At 41.2% G+C, this 18080-nt stretch overlaps 1 protein-coding gene across 3 annotated transcripts in view; it reads left to right on the top strand.

Moving 5' to 3' along the window:
* SEPT11 (septin 11) overlaps positions 1–18080 on the top strand; it is a 125705-nt gene that overhangs the window by 65868 nt on the left and 41757 nt on the right. For all 3 annotated transcript variants that reach the window (XM_023530882.1, XM_023530883.1, XM_011360576.2), the window contains exons 5-9: positions 2333–2494; positions 6841–6937; positions 8166–8334; positions 12993–13125; positions 14547–14734. In XM_023530882.1, coding sequence (XP_023386650.1) covers positions 2333–2494; positions 6841–6937; positions 8166–8334; positions 12993–13125; positions 14547–14734 — 749 coding nt within the window. The remainder of the gene's footprint in view (positions 1–2332; positions 2495–6840; positions 6938–8165; positions 8335–12992; positions 13126–14546; positions 14735–18080) is intronic.

Genomic DNA, 18080 nt, shown 5'->3' on the forward strand with positions numbered 1-18080 from the left:
GAAACAAAGCTATGGTATTTTCTCCTAGATTCTAACCTCCTTTCAAGTTCAATAAAAAAAATCTTGTCATCCTCGGAGGGCTTTGTCGGATGGTATTTTTTGTCTATACAACACTGTTTAAAAGATGCTTTCTCTCCAGGGGGACATAATAATGAGAGAAGGCTGAGAAGATCGCCTGTCCCCAAGGTCTCTGTCTGAACTGGCCCACAAGGGGCCTGCAGCAGCCGAAGCTGGGCCAGGCTCCTCTTGTTTTACAGAAAAATATTCTAACAGCCTGAAAGGATTATTGCAGCTAGAGTACTGCTGAGAGAATAAATAGAAACCTTTCTTCATCTCGTCTGATTCAGCTGCAGTTAGCCATCCATGGTGGTGGTGGTGGGGGTCCTGGGCGGTGAGGCCTATTCTCTGTGCTGTCATGTCCTTGAAAGCGGGGCTGGGGAAGTCTGGCGAGGGAGTTGGCTCCTTCACTGAGGCCTAGTGTATAGACCAGCCAGGCTAATATCCAACACAGGATTATGTTTAGTACAGTTGATTTAAAAAGGAAAAGAAAATAAGGCAAAAAAAAACCCCACATAGCTTTAAAAAAAAAAAGTCATCACAAAGCAGGTTAAACCAGTGGTCCTCAACATTTTGGCACCAGGGACTGGTGCTTCTATAAGAATCTAATGCCTGATGATCTGAGGTGGAGCTGAGGCAGTGACGCTAGCACTGGGGAGCGGCTGCAATTACAGATGAAGCTTCGCTGGCCTGCCAGCTGCTGCTCGCTTCCTGTTGTGTGGCCCCATTCCTAATAGGCTGTGGACCCATACTGGTCTGTGGCCGGGGGTTGAGGACCCCTGGGTTAAACTGCTTTAAATGGATTGATATGTTGTAGAATTAGTGTTAGGTGGCATCTGAACACAGTATTGTCAAAGGTTTGTTTACGTAAGTAAAGTGAAGGGTTATGCAAAATATATGATGATTTCAGAAAAGATTTGCAAGTACCTGCCGCTGAGTTAAAAGGAGACTTTAAATTGTCTGGTCTGTTTGTCTACTCTGATCAAGTTGGCCAAGAAACTATGACGCTCTGCCATTTTGTCCGTGTGGATATTAACTGAATACTGAATGTATACAAGAGATAGCCAAGATGAACACCTGGGAAGTCTCGTTCATCAGGTCCCAAGCCTAACGTTTTCCCCCACCGACAGTGATGTGTTTTCAGCCTGCCACTTGCTGGAGGAAGCCTAAGTATGATGAGATTAGGAGTCAGTCAGGATTAAGTTTTTCTGTGAGCACGTCATCTCATGCTGGTTTATCCGGGATTTTTGATTTGGCTCTTGGGATAAAAGGAGAAGCAAAGGAATGCAGACATGACCTGGAAAACCTCCCTAAAGTCTCTTCTCTGGCTAGGCCTGCTTTCTCACTGAGTCATTCCCTTTTCACCTGAGCTAAGTGGAGAGCATGACCCCAGGTATCGGATGTCAGCAGCCTCTTACTGAAACCTCTGTACCTGTCAGGGAGCGGACGAAAGTTAATCTTAAAAAGGAATTTTTAGAAGTGTGTCCTGCGGACCATGCTGACAGAAGCTAGGAGAAGAATACCCCCAACTTGGGGTCTGGGGCTTGCGCTTGAGGACATCCTTGGCTCTCGTTCTGGGCTTTCTGCGATGGTTATCAAACTCTGAGTGCTCCCTGGTCTTTGTAACCAATGCTCTGAAAGTGAGCTTACCTTTGGCACTAGGTCTCATTCTGGCGTGAAGGAGTAATGTGATAGAAGCTGACTTTCAAAAGAATTGGTTGTTGTGATTTTGAAAAATTTAGAGGTAGGTGAAACTTTGTGTTTTGGTGAATACTTAGGTTCTCCACTTCTAGCAATTTTCAGATTATCAGAAAAAGAAAGGTTGTTATCCTGCGTAGAGCTGAATATTCCACTATTGTAACTAACAAAAACTTTGTTATTACAATGTTAGGAGCATGCTAAAATCAAGTTCTGAAGTAGCTGGGAGGGGCCTAAAAGGAGTGGTTGGTTATTCAAAGAATAGGCATCTTTGTTATGGCTATTTGTCAAAGGGGAACACTTCCTTTTACTCTGTAAAGAAGAATGAGGTAGCAGAGGAGAGGAAATTACGATTATGCTTTCAGTGCCAGATAGGAGGAAGTAAAAGTGTTCACAGATGAAACTGAAAGATTGTCCTATGTCTCCTTAATAATGCATCTAGGTAGAAAATCCTATTTTTAGTACCATCTCTGTTTTAACTGAAGTTTTACAATTTTTATTAGTCTTTTGCTACTTTTTATTCATGTAATTTTTTTAATGTCAGAATTATGTAAAAGTGGATTTGTTTGTTTTATAGGTGAACATCATTCCAATAATTGCAAAAGCTGACACTATCGCCAAGAATGAATTGCACAAATTCAAGAGTAAGATCATGAGCGAACTAGTCAGCAATGGAGTCCAGATATATCAGTTCCCCACAGATGAAGAAACGGTGGCAGAGATTAATGCAACAATGAGTGTAAGTCCTCAAGTAAGAAAGGACCAACTAGTGATTTTCCTGAAAACTTTTCTTAGTAGCAGTACTGTAAAGCGGCTGGAACACTGGACTGGAAATCTGACATTTTCAGTGTAGTCCAGTTCTGCCACTATTTCAAGGCATTTAACCCCCATGCTCCTCAGTTTTCCTGTCTTTCAGATGGGAGAGTTAGACAAGATGGTGTCAGATTTCCTTCCCACTCTAACAGTTATGATTTCTACAGCAAATCTTGTGGGAATGGAATGCCAGCCCAGCGCTTTTTCACACAGTGCAGCTCAAAGGAAATAGATCTCTGCTTCTGCCAGTGTTGGCAGAAATATGTCCACCTGCCTCACTTTTTGTGATTGGATTCTGCCTTTCCCTCCTTTTCTATTTCCTCACCTTTTCCTGAATCATTAGGTAAACTGGCAATTGAAGGTAAAATTTCCACAGTGCACAGAGGAACTGATCAGGAGATAAATGATTAAAGCTTCAGCAATATCAGCATGCCTGTGACGGAGGCTCTCCTGGTGCACCTCTGTCCTGCCAGTTGGTAGCCAAATTGTCCCCACTGCTCCCTTTTGTATCTCAGAGGCATGGCTCATCTCTGAGGCCACAGTGATGATACACATCTTTTTTCATTTAAGAATGCATAACTTCTATAAAAGTAGCATTCTTTGTAACATAGTTGGTGCCTAGTGATTATTTTTAAAATTCTTAAAATTGTGACCTCCAGTGAAATGTAATTATGTTATTAAATAGCTTCTTGGCCTTACCTGAATACATGCTAAAAATGGATTCAGAACTGTGCTAGTGGCAGTGGAAGTCAGTTTAGATTTTTTAAATTTGTGGTAGATTGATGTATGCTCTGCTATCATTAGAAGATCCAGTCACGAAAAGTTATGTCTGATTAAGTCATTGTCGAATGCTCTACTGACACTTAAAAAATTAACAGCTTTCTCGAGATATTATTGATATACTGTACAATTCAGTGGTTTCTCATATATTCACAAAGTTGAATAACTATTGCCACAATCCATTTTGGAACATTTTCATCACCCTAAAAGAAACCATGTACCTTTTAGCTGTCAATTCTCTAACCATCCCAGCTTTGGGCAATCACTAATCTACTTTTTCGTTTCTAGATTTGCCGGTTCTGGACATTTCATATAAAGGGAGTCATACTGAGGTTCATCTAGAGAATTAAATGACTTGGTCAAAGCCATCTAGTTAATAGCAGCACCGAGGTTTCAACCGAACCCACCTGGTCCCCAGTCCTGCATTGTTTGCCATCATAATTTAGGAGATCAGTGTTACTCCACAAAACTGCTTCTTGTTTCTGCAGTCTGTCTTCATTTAGGGAAGATTTCTTCCTTAAATTAATCTCAGTATGATTAGAAATTTGGAAGCAAATATAACTTTCCCCCTCTCTGGGGCTGTGATTTTATGAATTTAAAATTGAGAGATCTCATTAGTGCAGAGATTAGTCCAGCTCCCCTCTGCTCTAGTCTGGTCACACTCTGAGTCGGGCGACTCATTCTGGCTGTCATCCTCCTGTAGCCGGGATAGTAAAGGCTCTGGAAGAAACCGGAGAGCAGATTCTTCCTGGCAAATAGTCATGAGAGGGTGTGAAAGGAAGGTTGCCGTAAGGAGGAGTGATGGGACTTATTCAAAAGACAGAACCAAAACTAATGGGCAAAAGAGCAGGGAGGGGTTGTGTGTGGCCCAGTATGAAGCGTGACTGTCCACACCACCACAACGCAGCAAACACCTTACTGAAGTAGTGAGTTCTTATCGTAAGTGATAGGTGGACAACAGATTGTGTTTCAACTCAGATACGTGGAGAGAAATTCCTATTCATGATTGAACTGAATGATAAATGTAAGGTCTATCCTACCTCTAAAATTCTCTGGTTCTGGGTATTGAGAACTTCATAATAATAGTAGCAGCTGACATTTTTGACATTTATGGAGCATTTACTATGCACCAGGCACTGTGTGAGGCTTTATATTTAATCTTCACAACAATCCCACGGGAAGTACTATTACTTCTACCTCATGTATGAGGAAACTGCAGCCTGGCACCTAAGATTGCGCAACTGTCAGTAGCAGAAGTAGGATTTGAACCCAGGCAGGTTGGCCCTAATAGCTGATACTCTTGCCCTTTATGCGAACTGCTACCTAAGCAGAGCAGTTTACACCGTTGTCAAAGGCTCAGGCTCATATGGCATTTATTTTTCCGCCGTGGAACTGCAAGTTGGGTGTCAGTGTGGGATTCAGGAATTAACACGAATGAATATCATCTCATTTTCTCTTTTTGTCCCTCCACATCCTTTTAAGTCATTTCGCACGGTCATGAAACTAAATTTGTGTTAAAATTCTCGGAAAGAAAATACCCATGAACCTTTGCTCTCTTTCTCACTTTATCAGATTAATAAAACTGAAGATCTTTGACATTCTCAAATCGACCTTGCTCTTTATCAAGAAATTTTCTTTTAGGCTCTTCATTGCACCCAGTTCCTGGTGATGAAATTCTATATGATATGTGGAAAACAGACTTCGTTGGTGGATGTTTTTAACACCCAGTTTGAGTGGAGAAAGCAGTTTCCTTGGTTGTTATACCAAAAAGTTGGCTGGAAGGGCCCTGTTGCTCTTCAGCTTCAGGGAACAGACTGGGAGTTTGAGAAAGAGATGTGCTTTCTTTCCTTCCTATGGCGTATGAGACGAACTAGAAAATGTAAATATCTCAAGCAGCAAAGTACCACTCGGGCAGCTGGGGCTGGGGTTATGTCAGGCTGTCTGTGGGAGAGGATTTACCTTTAAAACAGTCTCATCTTTCTCACTTTATCTGTAGTAGAAGATCAGGGAACCCTAAATAATAATTCTCAGAGCAGACATTTCAAATCTTCTCTGCTAATAGAAAAAAGATGGAATTACTACACCTCCCCGCAGAATGCAGCCATAGCTAACCAACATGCAGTCCGTTGTCTTGAATACCGTCTCTGCTTGAGATAAGCCTGGATGCAAGCCTTGGGCCAATAATTTGGACTACAGTGTATTTCTGACTGAAATTTTGTGAAATGATCAACTGCCTAAAGCAGTGCTATTAAATAGAAATATAATATGAGCCACACAAGTAATTCAAAATTTAAGACGTGAAATGCATTTTAAGAACTTAATTAGCTCAGTATATCCAACATATTATCATTGTAACATATAATCAATATAAAAATTATAATGAGATGTAGTCATAGTAAGTCTGAAATCCAATATGTATTTCGCAGTTATAGCACATCCCAACTTGGATGCATACCAGTTGCTCCTAACATAATTGAAAATTTTTCAATATAAAATAAGTACCAAAAAGATAATATTTGCATCACATTGACAAAACTGGTTCTTCTCTTTTAGAAGATCTGTGTTTGAAGTGAAGTAAAATTTAGATTCTTGATCCCATAAACCCCATATCAAGTTCTCAAGAGCCATATATCTTAATGGCTACTGTATGGGACAGCTTGCATCTGAAGCTGTAAAGGCCCATACAGCTTCTCTTTGAATGTAGCTTATATCAAATATTCAGAATTTGGTTGTGGGAGGGCTAGGATACACGAAGACCACCCTACAGGACTGCGGACTTCCACCTTTTACCCTCCTCATTTCTCTTGTCACTAAGTAGAGGACTGCAGAAGGGAGGAGAAGTAGATGGAGAACCAGTCTTTGCTGGAGCTAGGGAAGAGAACTGTGGCAGGGCCTCAAATAATTTTGTTTTGTTCAATGTCATTTCCTTATAACATTGATGAGGAAAAAAATTTCCAGCCAGGGCCACTGTCTGTGTGGAGTTTGCACGTTCTTCCCATCACTGTGTGGGTTTTCTCCGGGGACTCTGGTTTTCTCACATCCCAAAGATGTGCACGTTAGGTGAATTGGTATGTCTGCATTGTCCCAGTCTGAGTGTGGGTGTGTGCGAGTGTGCCCAGCAGTGGAAGGGCATCCTTTCCAGGGTGGGGTCCCACCTCGCTCTCCGAGCTGCCAGGATGGGCTCCAGCCACCCCCGAATAAGCGGGTTAGAAAATCATGATCTTGTTTTTTGTTAATCTTTCTTAAATGTATGTATAGCTCACGTGTATTTCCATGTTTAATTTTAGAAGTGTTTTGGGTCTTTAAAAGTGTGGTGATGTTTTCATAACCAAAAATATGCCACAGGAACTTAACTCTTATTTATATCAGTTAGACCGTAGTGAAATGATTTTGTTATACAGTTGTTTCACTTATAAATTGCAGTTCCCAAGAACCTATCAATGATGTTAAGTGAGGATTTACTGTACCCTCTGCCCTTGTGTTGCTTGGCAGGTCCATTTGCCATTTGCAGTGGTCGGCAGCACTGAAGAGGTGAAGATCGGCAACAAGATGGCCAAGGCCAGGCAGTACCCCTGGGGTGTGGTGCAGGGTATGTGTGCATCATTGGGGAGGGATTCTTCATGTTCAGCCACTGAGGTGGCCAACCGCGTTTCTTCCCTCCGTGTCATGTTCGGAAAGGTCCTCCACCATGGGCAGGTAGGGAGCAGCAGGGTTGCACATCTGGCAGTTGTGGAGGTGAGGAAGACAGTGACCAGGTAGGTATACAATGGAGAGAAGTGGCTGCAGTGCCCTAGTGCCAGGGAGGCAGCCTCTCAAGAATGTTGGCTTGTGAAATTCAGTGTAAATGTCTAATAGAAAAGAGTTCTTACCTAGGAGTCTGAACCAGTTTCATTGGCAGAATATAAGAAAGCTGTAAAGAATTTCTTGCAAACAAGAAGATACATGTTTCTCCATTATCTCTTGAAAAATTGTTTCCCATTAAATGTTATCTCAGTTAATATATGAGTATTATATGAGTATATATGAGTATTATGAGAATATCTGACCTGTAGTTAGTTAGCACTGTGGGCATGACCACAGTCTCTAGCCTGAGAAGCTTTTCACATGCCACTTTAATGGGCAAGGACTCTATTTAGCCCTGTGTGTTCGGGAGGAGGGTATCCGGTGCTGTAGATTAAGTCAGATGAGTACAGAAATTCCTTCATTGGTTTGAGATATATCAGTCTTCCTTTTCCTTTGTTCTAAAGGAAGGCAGTCAATCTGAGAAATGAGAAGAAACAGTACCTTTGAGATGCCTAGGAAAATTATAATTTTTATGAATCTTATCAGTTTCTCTCTAATAAGTTTTCTTCATAGTGTTGTTGATAAAATTGAAGGAGATGGTATATAAAAACTGCCTTGTACAGCGCCAGACAGCATGGAATGGTAGACATAGGCCTGGTTTGGAGCCAGGTGTCACAGTGTTTGAATGTAGACTCTGCTGCCTCTGTGAGAGCAAAGCCATGCTTCTGCACCTACAAAACAAGAGTCACAGTGTCTGCTTGGGAGAGTTATTGTGAAGGGTGAAGACAGTATCATTAAAGCTCTTCCCACAGCACCCTGCACTGAGCAGGCATTCAGCAGTCACTGCTGGCATCAGTATTGTGCTCAGTGTTATCAGAAATCTTGTCTTCTTTAGGCAACTAAAGCGGATCTTTGAGTAAATGGCACTGAGATTTCAGGAGTGATGGTGACAACCTCTTGGAAACATGACCTAACATTTTCAGGGACATTATTGCTGATAGCTCTTTTCCTACCCCCACCCCCATCTCCTGCAGTTGAGAATGAAAACCATTGCGATTTTGTGAAACTTCGGGAGATGCTGATCCGCGTGAACATGGAAGACTTGCGAGAACAGACTCACACCCGCCACTATGAATTGTATCGGCGCTGTAAGCTCGAGGAGATGGGCTTCAAGGACACTGATCCTGACAGCAAGCCTTTCAGGTGAGGCCACCTAGCAATCAGGTGTCTCCCAGACAGTGGTGAAAGTAATGCGTTGGGGCATCACAGAAGTGCCTATTGGACTGAGATATTGGGAGGGAAGCACCTGGCGGGGACAGGTAAATAGCATATATTGCCAGACGTTGCTATAACCACTTTATTTGTATTATCTCAACTAACTGATGTAGTTGATGTCATTATTATCACCCTCATTCTACAGATGAGGAACTTAAGGCACTGAAAGTGTAAACCTGCCCAAGGTCCTGCAAGTAGGAAGTGATAGGGGTGAGTTTTGAATGCCTGCTCTTAACCATTACGCTGAAAGGGGCACCCGAGCCCGGTCCAGGCATTTACAAAGGTGTGGCTGCTCCTTATAAGTTTCATCATTCGTTTTTGCCAAATACATTTGACTTCCCAAGGCTCTTATTTTTTGAAGCACTCTTACCAGCTTTCAGTGATTCAGTACAATTCTAACAACAAATGAGTAGGAAAGGGGATAACTTATGGAAAATTTCCTACAGATTTTCCCACATCATTGATGGGTGGAGATGAAGAGGCAAAATGTAAAGGAGAAAATATCAAAATTAATGTAGAATTAGTGGCCTTGCAGAGGCCCAGGCTCCGTCAGAGCCAGTGTTGGGGCAGGGCGCCCTGGCTCCATGAGCTGTAAGTGGAAGGCAGGGCTGCCAGGCCAGGCTCGCCACCTCCTGGTGCAGGAGAGGATTGCTTAGTCCAGACTGAGCCCTTGCAGTTTCTTTTCTTTTTTCCTTTCTTCCTTTTCCTTTCTTTTCTCTCTTTTCTTTCTTTTTTTTTTTTTTTAACACCTACAGCACCTGGTCTTCCTAGGTGGTCTCCCATCCAAGTACTAACCAGGCCTTCCGAGATCAGATGAGATCGGGCTTGTTCAGGGTGGCATGGCCGTAGACTTTGCAGTTTCTTAATATAGCTGTGAGGTGTGTCTGGGTTCGTGCCTCTGCCGACTGGGGCCACAAGTCCTTGGAAAAGACCGTTTTCCTCTTTGGAGGCTGGCGGTCACCACCCGAGGCAGCTTGTGTGCGATGCGGCAGTCTCATTTCCCCTGGATCTGAGCTGCATTAGGGTGGGAGGATTTTTTTTTTTTTTTCCTTAGAATTGCTTTAAAGATAGTTTGGTATAAAGTCTGGGCTGGTCTCCTGGTTACAGTGCTACTGTGAAATGCTGTGGTCATGTGTGAGAACATTGGTGGGAACAAATGGAGACCCTAAAAAAGGCTTCTGTCCGAGAAGTTAACGTCTAACCAAGCTGGCATCATTTTGTCGAGCCCTGGAGCTTGTAAAACTGGCCCTTTTCAATCAAATGAAATGTCACTTTCTGAGGCAAGGTAGAGGATGTCTTTTTGTGTGCACAAGTTTAGCTAACTGAACCTTGAAATGCGTTGACCAAAAAATAGTCTCTACAAAGGCAGGCCTATTTTGTGGTCATTAAACCTGGTGAAAATAGTTTTTCTGTGGTGCAGGCTATCTTTATTTTGTCATAGAATTATTTTTCATTCATTGGGCGCTCTCCTTCATTTAGGTCCAGGCAGCGTTGAAGAGCACTGGGCAAGAGTCAGCAGTCTGGGTATAAGTCTTGGCCCTGTTATTACTCAGCTCCTCCACCTCTCTGGGCCTCAGTTTCGTATCTATAGAACAAGAAACAGGGCTAGGTCAAGGGACAGTCAGATTTAGTAAAAGGACTTTTTATATAATGGGCAGGATAGTACCATGCCCTCCCTGGACCATGCCCCTACACCCCACTTTCTGTCTGGTGTTTGGAGTAGAAGAAGGGAGTGGATTTAAAACGTGAAGGGGGACTGGCCTTGTCCCTGCTTTTCTCCTGAGATCACCATTGTTTTTTGCCCAACGGTCCCTATCTGAACCACTCCTTCCTCATCTCAGAATACCACCACCTTCTCCTTGACTCTACCTTTTAGGTCACAGAAGGTACAGTTACCACTGTTCTCTCAAGAGAGCACAGTGTTTTCAGGCCCATGAGACCCATTCATTTTTAGAAGCTCGTAGGCCTCAGTTCAGCAGCTGTGCAGTGCAGTGCAGGAGGCAGAGTTCCCAGGGGAGCTAAGGGGCCTGGATGCAGATCCCAGCTCTGTCACTTACTCATTGTGTGAGCCGAACAGATTACTAAACACCTCTGTGTCCAGATTTCTCCATCTGTAAAGTGAGAGGTGATGATAATGCCTACCTTACAGGGTTTTTGTAAGGATTAATGAATTCTCTCGTGTAAATTGCTCCATAAACACTAGTGATGTGTTATACTCTGGTGTACCCTCCACCAGATGATTCCAGGAGATGGTAATGGGGGGAGAATTATGTTGTGTGAATTACCAAAAGAAAGGATGAACTGAGGTGTCTATGCTCATTCCTCTTCCCCTGACTTTAGTGAGCAAAACCTGCCTCTGCCAAGGGGCTGTGAGGAGAAAAGAAGATAGTTTCAAACCAGCCTGAAACCTTGTGAAAATCTGTTCATTTCTTACTTAGAAAAGGGTGTTAGTAACTACAATTAAAAATTAAATTGGAAGAACTAAAAATTGCAAAAGATAACATCACTTTAGGTACCCATGAGTGGATAACAGAACCCGCTCCTTCTGAGCTGTTTTCAGGGCCTGGAAGAAGCATTAGTTTCTGGTGTCTCGTTTACAACTCAATTGGCAGAGGTGCCTGGGGAGTGTGATTCCATGAATGCCTTGGTTGTTCTGAGTTATTTCTAAATAACTTACTATAGTTTGACTCTTTGGAATAAGATTTTATGATTTCCAGGAGTGGAGTTAGGAAACTGTATTTAGAAAAGTCCAATACAACATGCCGAGGTGATCCTGATGTGCTGCCGGTTTGGGAGCCACCGTGCATCGTGACTCTGCTAAAGGGAGGTCAGACATAGCATTTTCGCTCAGCTCACTTGACTTGGGAACCCCTTTTTTTGAAGATCTAAACTAATGATCTCTGGAAGACATTTTGGGTAGTGTTTCTTGGTAATGTTTCTATAAAAGGTGTCCCACTGCTTGTTACAAAGGAGATGTATTCATTTTTTTTAAATCATCAAAAACCGAATTTCCCTCAAAATTTCATAGCAGGGAAAGTCATCTTCTGCCTTGGACAATTTCTGATTCATTTAATGGTGATGAAGAATTTATTGATGCTAACAAGCAAAATCAAATTCATGGATTATCTTATCATTCTATTATTAATACATTTCTTTATGTGCGGCTATATATCTTAAATTTTCAAGTCCAAATATTGCTATTAGTATTAGCTGACAGTAATATTGGCCATACTTGTTTTAGTCTCATAAAATAGTATGAAAGCTAAATATACCTCTGAAAACTGAAAACACGTGATTGTTCTTTAATAGGTAGTGCTGATACTCTCAAGGGCAGAACTTAACCAACCAAAAGCATTGATTATAGAAGCAGAAGCAATCCTAATTAAGACATTTTCTAATTGTTTAGTTCTCTGTATATCTACATGCACATGTACTCTCACCATTTGAATGTTCCTTTTCTCCTAAAAGGACAAGTGTGAATGCTGGGGTGGCTCTGTATGATACCTAGGATCATCCAGAGGTGCTGTGCAGTTTGGAGTGAGGACTTTGCATGAATTTAGTCCACGTGTAAAGATGGATAATCCTGCAGACTGATATTACTGTGACAGCTCTTGTTCTAGGGAAACTGCAAAGGAGAAACAGAAATAGCACCTTACAAAATATTGGCACGTGTTCCTCTGTTGGTATGGGTGTGGGTGTGTGTATCCTTAAGTTGTGTTATCAAAGGTGACATTTCTCTAAATATATTTGTTCTGTCTTAGAGATGCTTAGTCATAGCATTTCATTTAAAATATTGGACTCTCATTTTTGTAGACAATCAAGAGTAGGATAGGCTTTAAAATAAAACTCTTCCCTGCTCTATTTACAGTTGGTAATATAACTTGAACAATAGCAATTTTCTATATCTTTAGATATACTCTCGTTTCTTTAGATGGTTCATTGAGTCTGTTTTCTAAATTGGGGACTAGAGGAAGATGAGTGGGGGAGGGTAATATTTGTTAAGCACTGAATGCTTTTTTCACTTTGCCCACATTTATTTCCCATAATCATATCCTTAGAAGGTAAGTGCTATTGTAGCCACATCTTATACTGAGGGGATTGAGGCTTAGAGGCTGTACCCTTGCCAAGATCAGTCAGTAAGCTGCTGTGGCCAGAATCTAAACCCTGGTCTGCGTGGCTCCAGTATCCATGCATTTCGCTCCCTGCATTACACCATCTCCGTCTTCTAAAATTCTAAATTATATCTTCTTCAGTGTCTACCTGGTGTGCTGATCTGAAAGGCACCAGCCAGCCCAGCCAGGCTTTCCCTTGTGTGAATATGTGCAGGGTAAAACTTGACCAATAAGAGACATCCTGTTAGTGCTGCATTGTGGTTATTGATGTGCTTGTCTTTCATTGTGGTTCTTGATGTGCTTGTCTTTCTGATCACCACGTAGCTAAAAGAAAATAGTGCCATTTTGTGTCATTTAATATGGTAAGTGGCAGCCTTATCTATTTTTTTTGGAAGAGGATGGGTAGAAATTCTATGAACTGAAATTTCTTATTATGCAACTTCATGACACTGTCCTTGTTTGTGGCTTTTGAAGTCTTCAGGAGACATATGAAGCAAAAAGGAATGAATTTCTGGGAGAACTTCAGAAGAAAGAAGAAGAAATGAGACAAATGTTTGTTATGAGAGTGAAAGAGAAAGAAGCTGAACTTAAAGAGGCAGAGAAAGAAGTAAGCCATCGCCCTGTCTGTCATCTTTCAAGGGAGAGAAATAAGATGTTTTATTAATACTTCACATTTTCTAAGACTTCATGCTGTTCTGTGTACTTTCTACATACATTTTATCACACGTGTGACACACTAACCTGGCAAGAAAAGTAGGTCATATATTCTTATCCCCATTTTACAGAAGACAAAACTGAAATTCATAAAGGTTAAGTGATTTATGCAGTCATGAACCTAGTTCATAGCAAAGTTGAAACTAGAAACTAAATCTTAGGTCTCCAGACCTAGTCCCAGGTTTTTTGTAGCTCAGTATTTCTTCAGTTTACAAGTCTTGAAATGTGAGATTTTGGATCCTGGAACTATTATTATTATTTTAGTCTGTCAGTGAGCTAAACAGTGGAGGGCCCTTCAGCACTGATGGGTGATGGTCTCTGTACACCATCGTGTCTGTGCTCATGTTTACCCCTTTGTGGGCATGCACTCTCTACTACAACATCCCTCTGACTCCATCTTGTTCCCATGCCTAGGTCAAATTAACTACTTCATAGAAATTCACATGGATTTCTGCTATAAATCCCATTGAGAGAGAGTATGTGTAATATACTTGCCTCTGATGGTAGACAATGAGACTCTCAAGTGAACACTATATTTCCAAATGAAATTGTCTAAATTTCTAAATTGTCTAAATTCCTTACCGTCCCCTTTTAATTTATCTTTATAGAGACTACTGAACTTAGAGGTTATTTAAATAGCTAAGCATTCAACACAGTTTTGCTGCAGGGAAAGGAAAGTTGAACCTTATTTGCTGTTGACTTCGAGTACTAAGTGAATACTGGGTAAAATATCTGGAATTACCTAGTAAGAATATCTTCTTTCCTCCCTCCCTTCCAGTTTTTATTTCTGCGTTGTGATAATGTTCCAAATTCAATTTTTCAAGGGTCAGAAATTTCTCAACATATTATTTGAAGTGTGTGTGTGTGTGTGTGTGTGTGTGTGTGTGTGTGTGTGTGTGTATGTGTACCTGTAGTTAGTTTGTATGTCTTTAAGTCATGTATATTACACATTTTATAAAGAACTATTCTTACTGCTAAGGTGAATTTCTTATTAGAAGCATGAATGATTTTTATTTTCTTCTTTATGCTTTCTATAGTGAGTATATATTTTTATTATATACTCATGTTAAAAAAATATGCAAGGATTCCCTCTAATTCCAGGGGGTCCAGGTCTCAAAGGTGTATAGGGCTCCAAAGGGCGTTCTTCCCATCTTGGCTTGGCTTCTCCAGGAGCACCTGACCCTACTTCGCTTCTGTATTTAAAGCACATGCAGCATCACGGCACAGGCTTTCTTCCGAACAGATCCAAGTAACCTTATGCCAGCAAACTTTCCATTCCCTTCACCAAGCTTGTCCTCTTCTTTTTCTCTCCAGCTCCATGAGAAGTTTGACCTCCTAAAGCGGACACACCAAGAAGAAAAGAAGAAAGTGGAAGATAAGAAGAAGGAACTGGAGGAGGAGGTGAGCAATTTCCAGAAGAAGAAAACAGCAGCGCAGCTACTGCAGTCCCAGGCCCAGCAGTCTGGGGCCCAGCAAACCAAGAAAGACAAGGACAAGAAAAAGTAAGCGGGTGTCACCCCCATGCAGTGGGGCCCTCTAACAATTTATTCCTCTTGCATGTATGTCTCTACTTTTCCCATTTACAGACTAGAAACTGGTCTGTTACCAGAAAGATAAAAAAGCGAGTATTTCCTCTACAGTGCAGGGAAGAGGCTAAAGGTTTTTAAAGTATTTCTAAAGGGTACACTAACATTAATTTATAAAACTTGACCACATGATCAAGCAATCAGGGCTGGAGGAACCTGTCATCTCCAGTAGCATCTTCTGCACCAATAGTAGGACTTTGAGAAGAAAGTTTATTTCTCTTCACTACTCTTTGGAGACAATCCTCGTGACTCCTGATAAAAAGCATCCTAAATTATGATTGTTAAAATTATTTTTCTATTCTGTGTTGTAAGGCTTGATAAGCCAGTCATTATTCCCAGAGTGAAAGATTGTAAGCGGCCACTAGTTTTCTTCTAAATTCAACAAGATAATGAATTGTTTTATTGTGAAAATGGTATCATAATCCCATCCACTTAAGACATCCCTACCAACTCTTAATACAACCTATACCCACACACAAAAGGAAACATTTTTAAATATGGCCATGATTTAATGTGCCAAAGGCTCAGATTCTGCTCTTGTGTTGGTCACTTCGATGATACTCAGTGACAGCTACCCAAATCCAGTGAGTGGTTTGGGCTTTCCTGATAGTCTTCTGTGATTTGAAGCTCTACATCAAATCACCTTAGAGACTAGAGAGTGCAGTTTTATGACAATTACTATTGGTTTGACAGGAAGCACAGTGGTCAGTAAGATACCTTTGAAGAAAACCTTTGTGGTGGCCGATGGCAAACTCATGGCGGCTGCACTCTGCTGTCTGTCTAATGCACGGTGCTCTTAGGGTGGCAACAGGTGACTCAGAATGTGTTTCAGGATTCTTGCTCTTCATCCTGAGAATTCTACATTCTTAAAAAATGTAGCCAACAGGGTCGAGTCTGCACAGTAATCGAGACCCATCGTAGGGAAGTGAGCACGACCGTGGTGCTCGCTTAGTCTGGGTGAACACGCAGACTCGCCCCTGAGGAATCCTATTACGTCACCTACGGTAGAAATCAAAATGCACCGCTACAGCGACACGTGGATAGAGTTTTAAATTATACTTTACAAACTTTACAAGCTCTGAGACAGCAGAAAATGTGTCAGAAAATGAGAGCAAAGAAGCAGGCACATTTTCTAGGCAATAGAAAGTAGTTGATGTAGGTGAGATGTGATTTTAATGGGGTTGGTACAGACCCGCATGATCAAAGGATTATAGGGGCTGAAACTTTAGTTATTCTGGATTGATTCTGAGAGGAACAACTGCCTAGATTGTAATCCAGTTCAAGAAAGAACTTTGTAGCAACGCACATTGGGAAAGCATCTGTCGCTAATGGTGACGTTCCCCATGCAGAGATTCAGAGATTACTGTGACTCTTCCAGTGAAGACAAAATGGAAGCCATTTGGCATCATACCCTTGTTGATCCAAACTAAGCCAAGATAAAAATGTGTGTGTGTGTGTGTGTGTGTGTGTGTGTGTGTGTGTGTACACATCTATAGGCATGAATGAAACAGGAAAAGCTGCTCACAGCTTAGGAGACCCAAAGTCACGTTTTTCTTACCCTGAAGCACTGAAGTACATAAAGGTACATATTTTAGAACTAAAAATGTTTTTAAAAGACCAGCAATGTTCCGAGGATATTTCATGTATACTGGTTGTGCCTTTAAGCAATAAAAATTCCAAGAGCTGATCAGTATTGTGCCTCCACATTAAAAAGTCTCTCTAGTAACAGACTTCTAGTAACAGTGTAGGGAGGTTTTTCCTTGCCCTTTTGAACATTTTAGGTTATTTTCTTTCCAACCTTGGGCCTTAGAAATGTATAATGCTTTTCAGATTATGTAAAGTATGTGTGAGTTCTATTCTAGCCTTATTTATACCTTCTCATTTATTATTAATGGAATTAGACTTAATTTGGTGCACAATAGTCACTAGGTTTTGTGCCTGACAGTGGCACATATTTTTGGTAACCTCTTCTAGGTTCTTGCCCTTTTCCACACTTTCCCATTTGAACAGTGAAAACAACTGTCAGTGGAGAGTTTTGGTTAGAGAGGACCACAGAAAGACAGTAACCAGGGTAACCAGAGCAGCACTTTGAAAATAAACGGAAGACCCTTTCCTCATCATGGAGGAGATGCTGGAGTCGCCACACATGCCACTTAGGAGCTGGCTTATTCTAAGGAAAAAATATAAAGAGAGATGCTTGTTTTTCACCAAGTATGTTTCCATCTCAGAGCTTAACTTAGTTTTTCTAATAGCTTTAAATTCTGGTTTTTTTTCCCCTAATTTAATGACATGCTCCCTTTTTAATGTAGGTAAGGTTTTATACTTCTCCTTGACCTGTAGTGGCATGAGAACATAAAACATTTCCTAAGATTACAAAGTAGAACTAACCCTGACACTGCCATTAGCTGGAACCTACCTCCTGCCATCTCTGGCCACCAAGTCACTTTCCTTGTTTGCGGCTACACCACAGTGGTAGGACTGCCCAAGGGTAAGTTGTTCAGTAGACAGTGTTCATCTTTTCTGAAAACTTTGCACAACTGCCAGCAGGCATTCACTGGTTAAGATGCATCCATCCCAAAAGAAAGTTTTAAATTCCATCATTTTACAACTGTACCTGGCTTCTGATATCTATAGTTTACATAATCATCCACTCATCTTTAAAAATAATAATAATAATTTGATTCTTGCTAAGAAATGAAGTTGCATGTTTTGGACTTACCTACAGTTAGACATGTGAATCTCAGATTTGGCACTCCCTTGGACCTGCAAGAGGGGGAAGGCTCTGGTATTACTGTAGCTGTAACTATGTAATGACTGTCCTTTTTTTTTTCTTTCCTTTCCAAGTAGATTAATAGCATGTCCTCCATCCACTGTATTCCATTCTCCAAGTTAATCGTTCCGAGTCATTTATAGTATATTTATTCTCTGACTCCAGCAGCTCAAAAATGGAAAATGTAGTTCCTATTCAGTACTGGTGTGATGCCCAAATCTAACAGATAATGGTTTTGTGTTACTGGAGAAAATGAAAACCAAACAGTAAATCCTTCTACTAGAACATGTAGTGCTTTCAAGAAGTCACTTGTGAATTCTAAATTACATGCAAATGGAAACTAACCACGTGTTCTTTAATTCAATATTAAAATGTTGCTTTTGCTTGTCATGTAGAATAGCTCACTCAAATTTTTGGTTTTATTTTCTGTCAATTCCATAATCATTGCATGAGCATTCACTGTCACCGAATGCTGGTGCTGGCGCTCCTAAT

The sequence above is a fragment of the Pteropus vampyrus genome, unplaced genomic scaffold (genome assembly GCF_000151845.1).
Source record: "Pteropus vampyrus isolate Shadow unplaced genomic scaffold, Pvam_2.0 Scaffold56, whole genome shotgun sequence".
Lineage (NCBI taxonomy): Eukaryota > Metazoa > Chordata > Mammalia > Chiroptera > Pteropodidae > Pteropus > Pteropus vampyrus.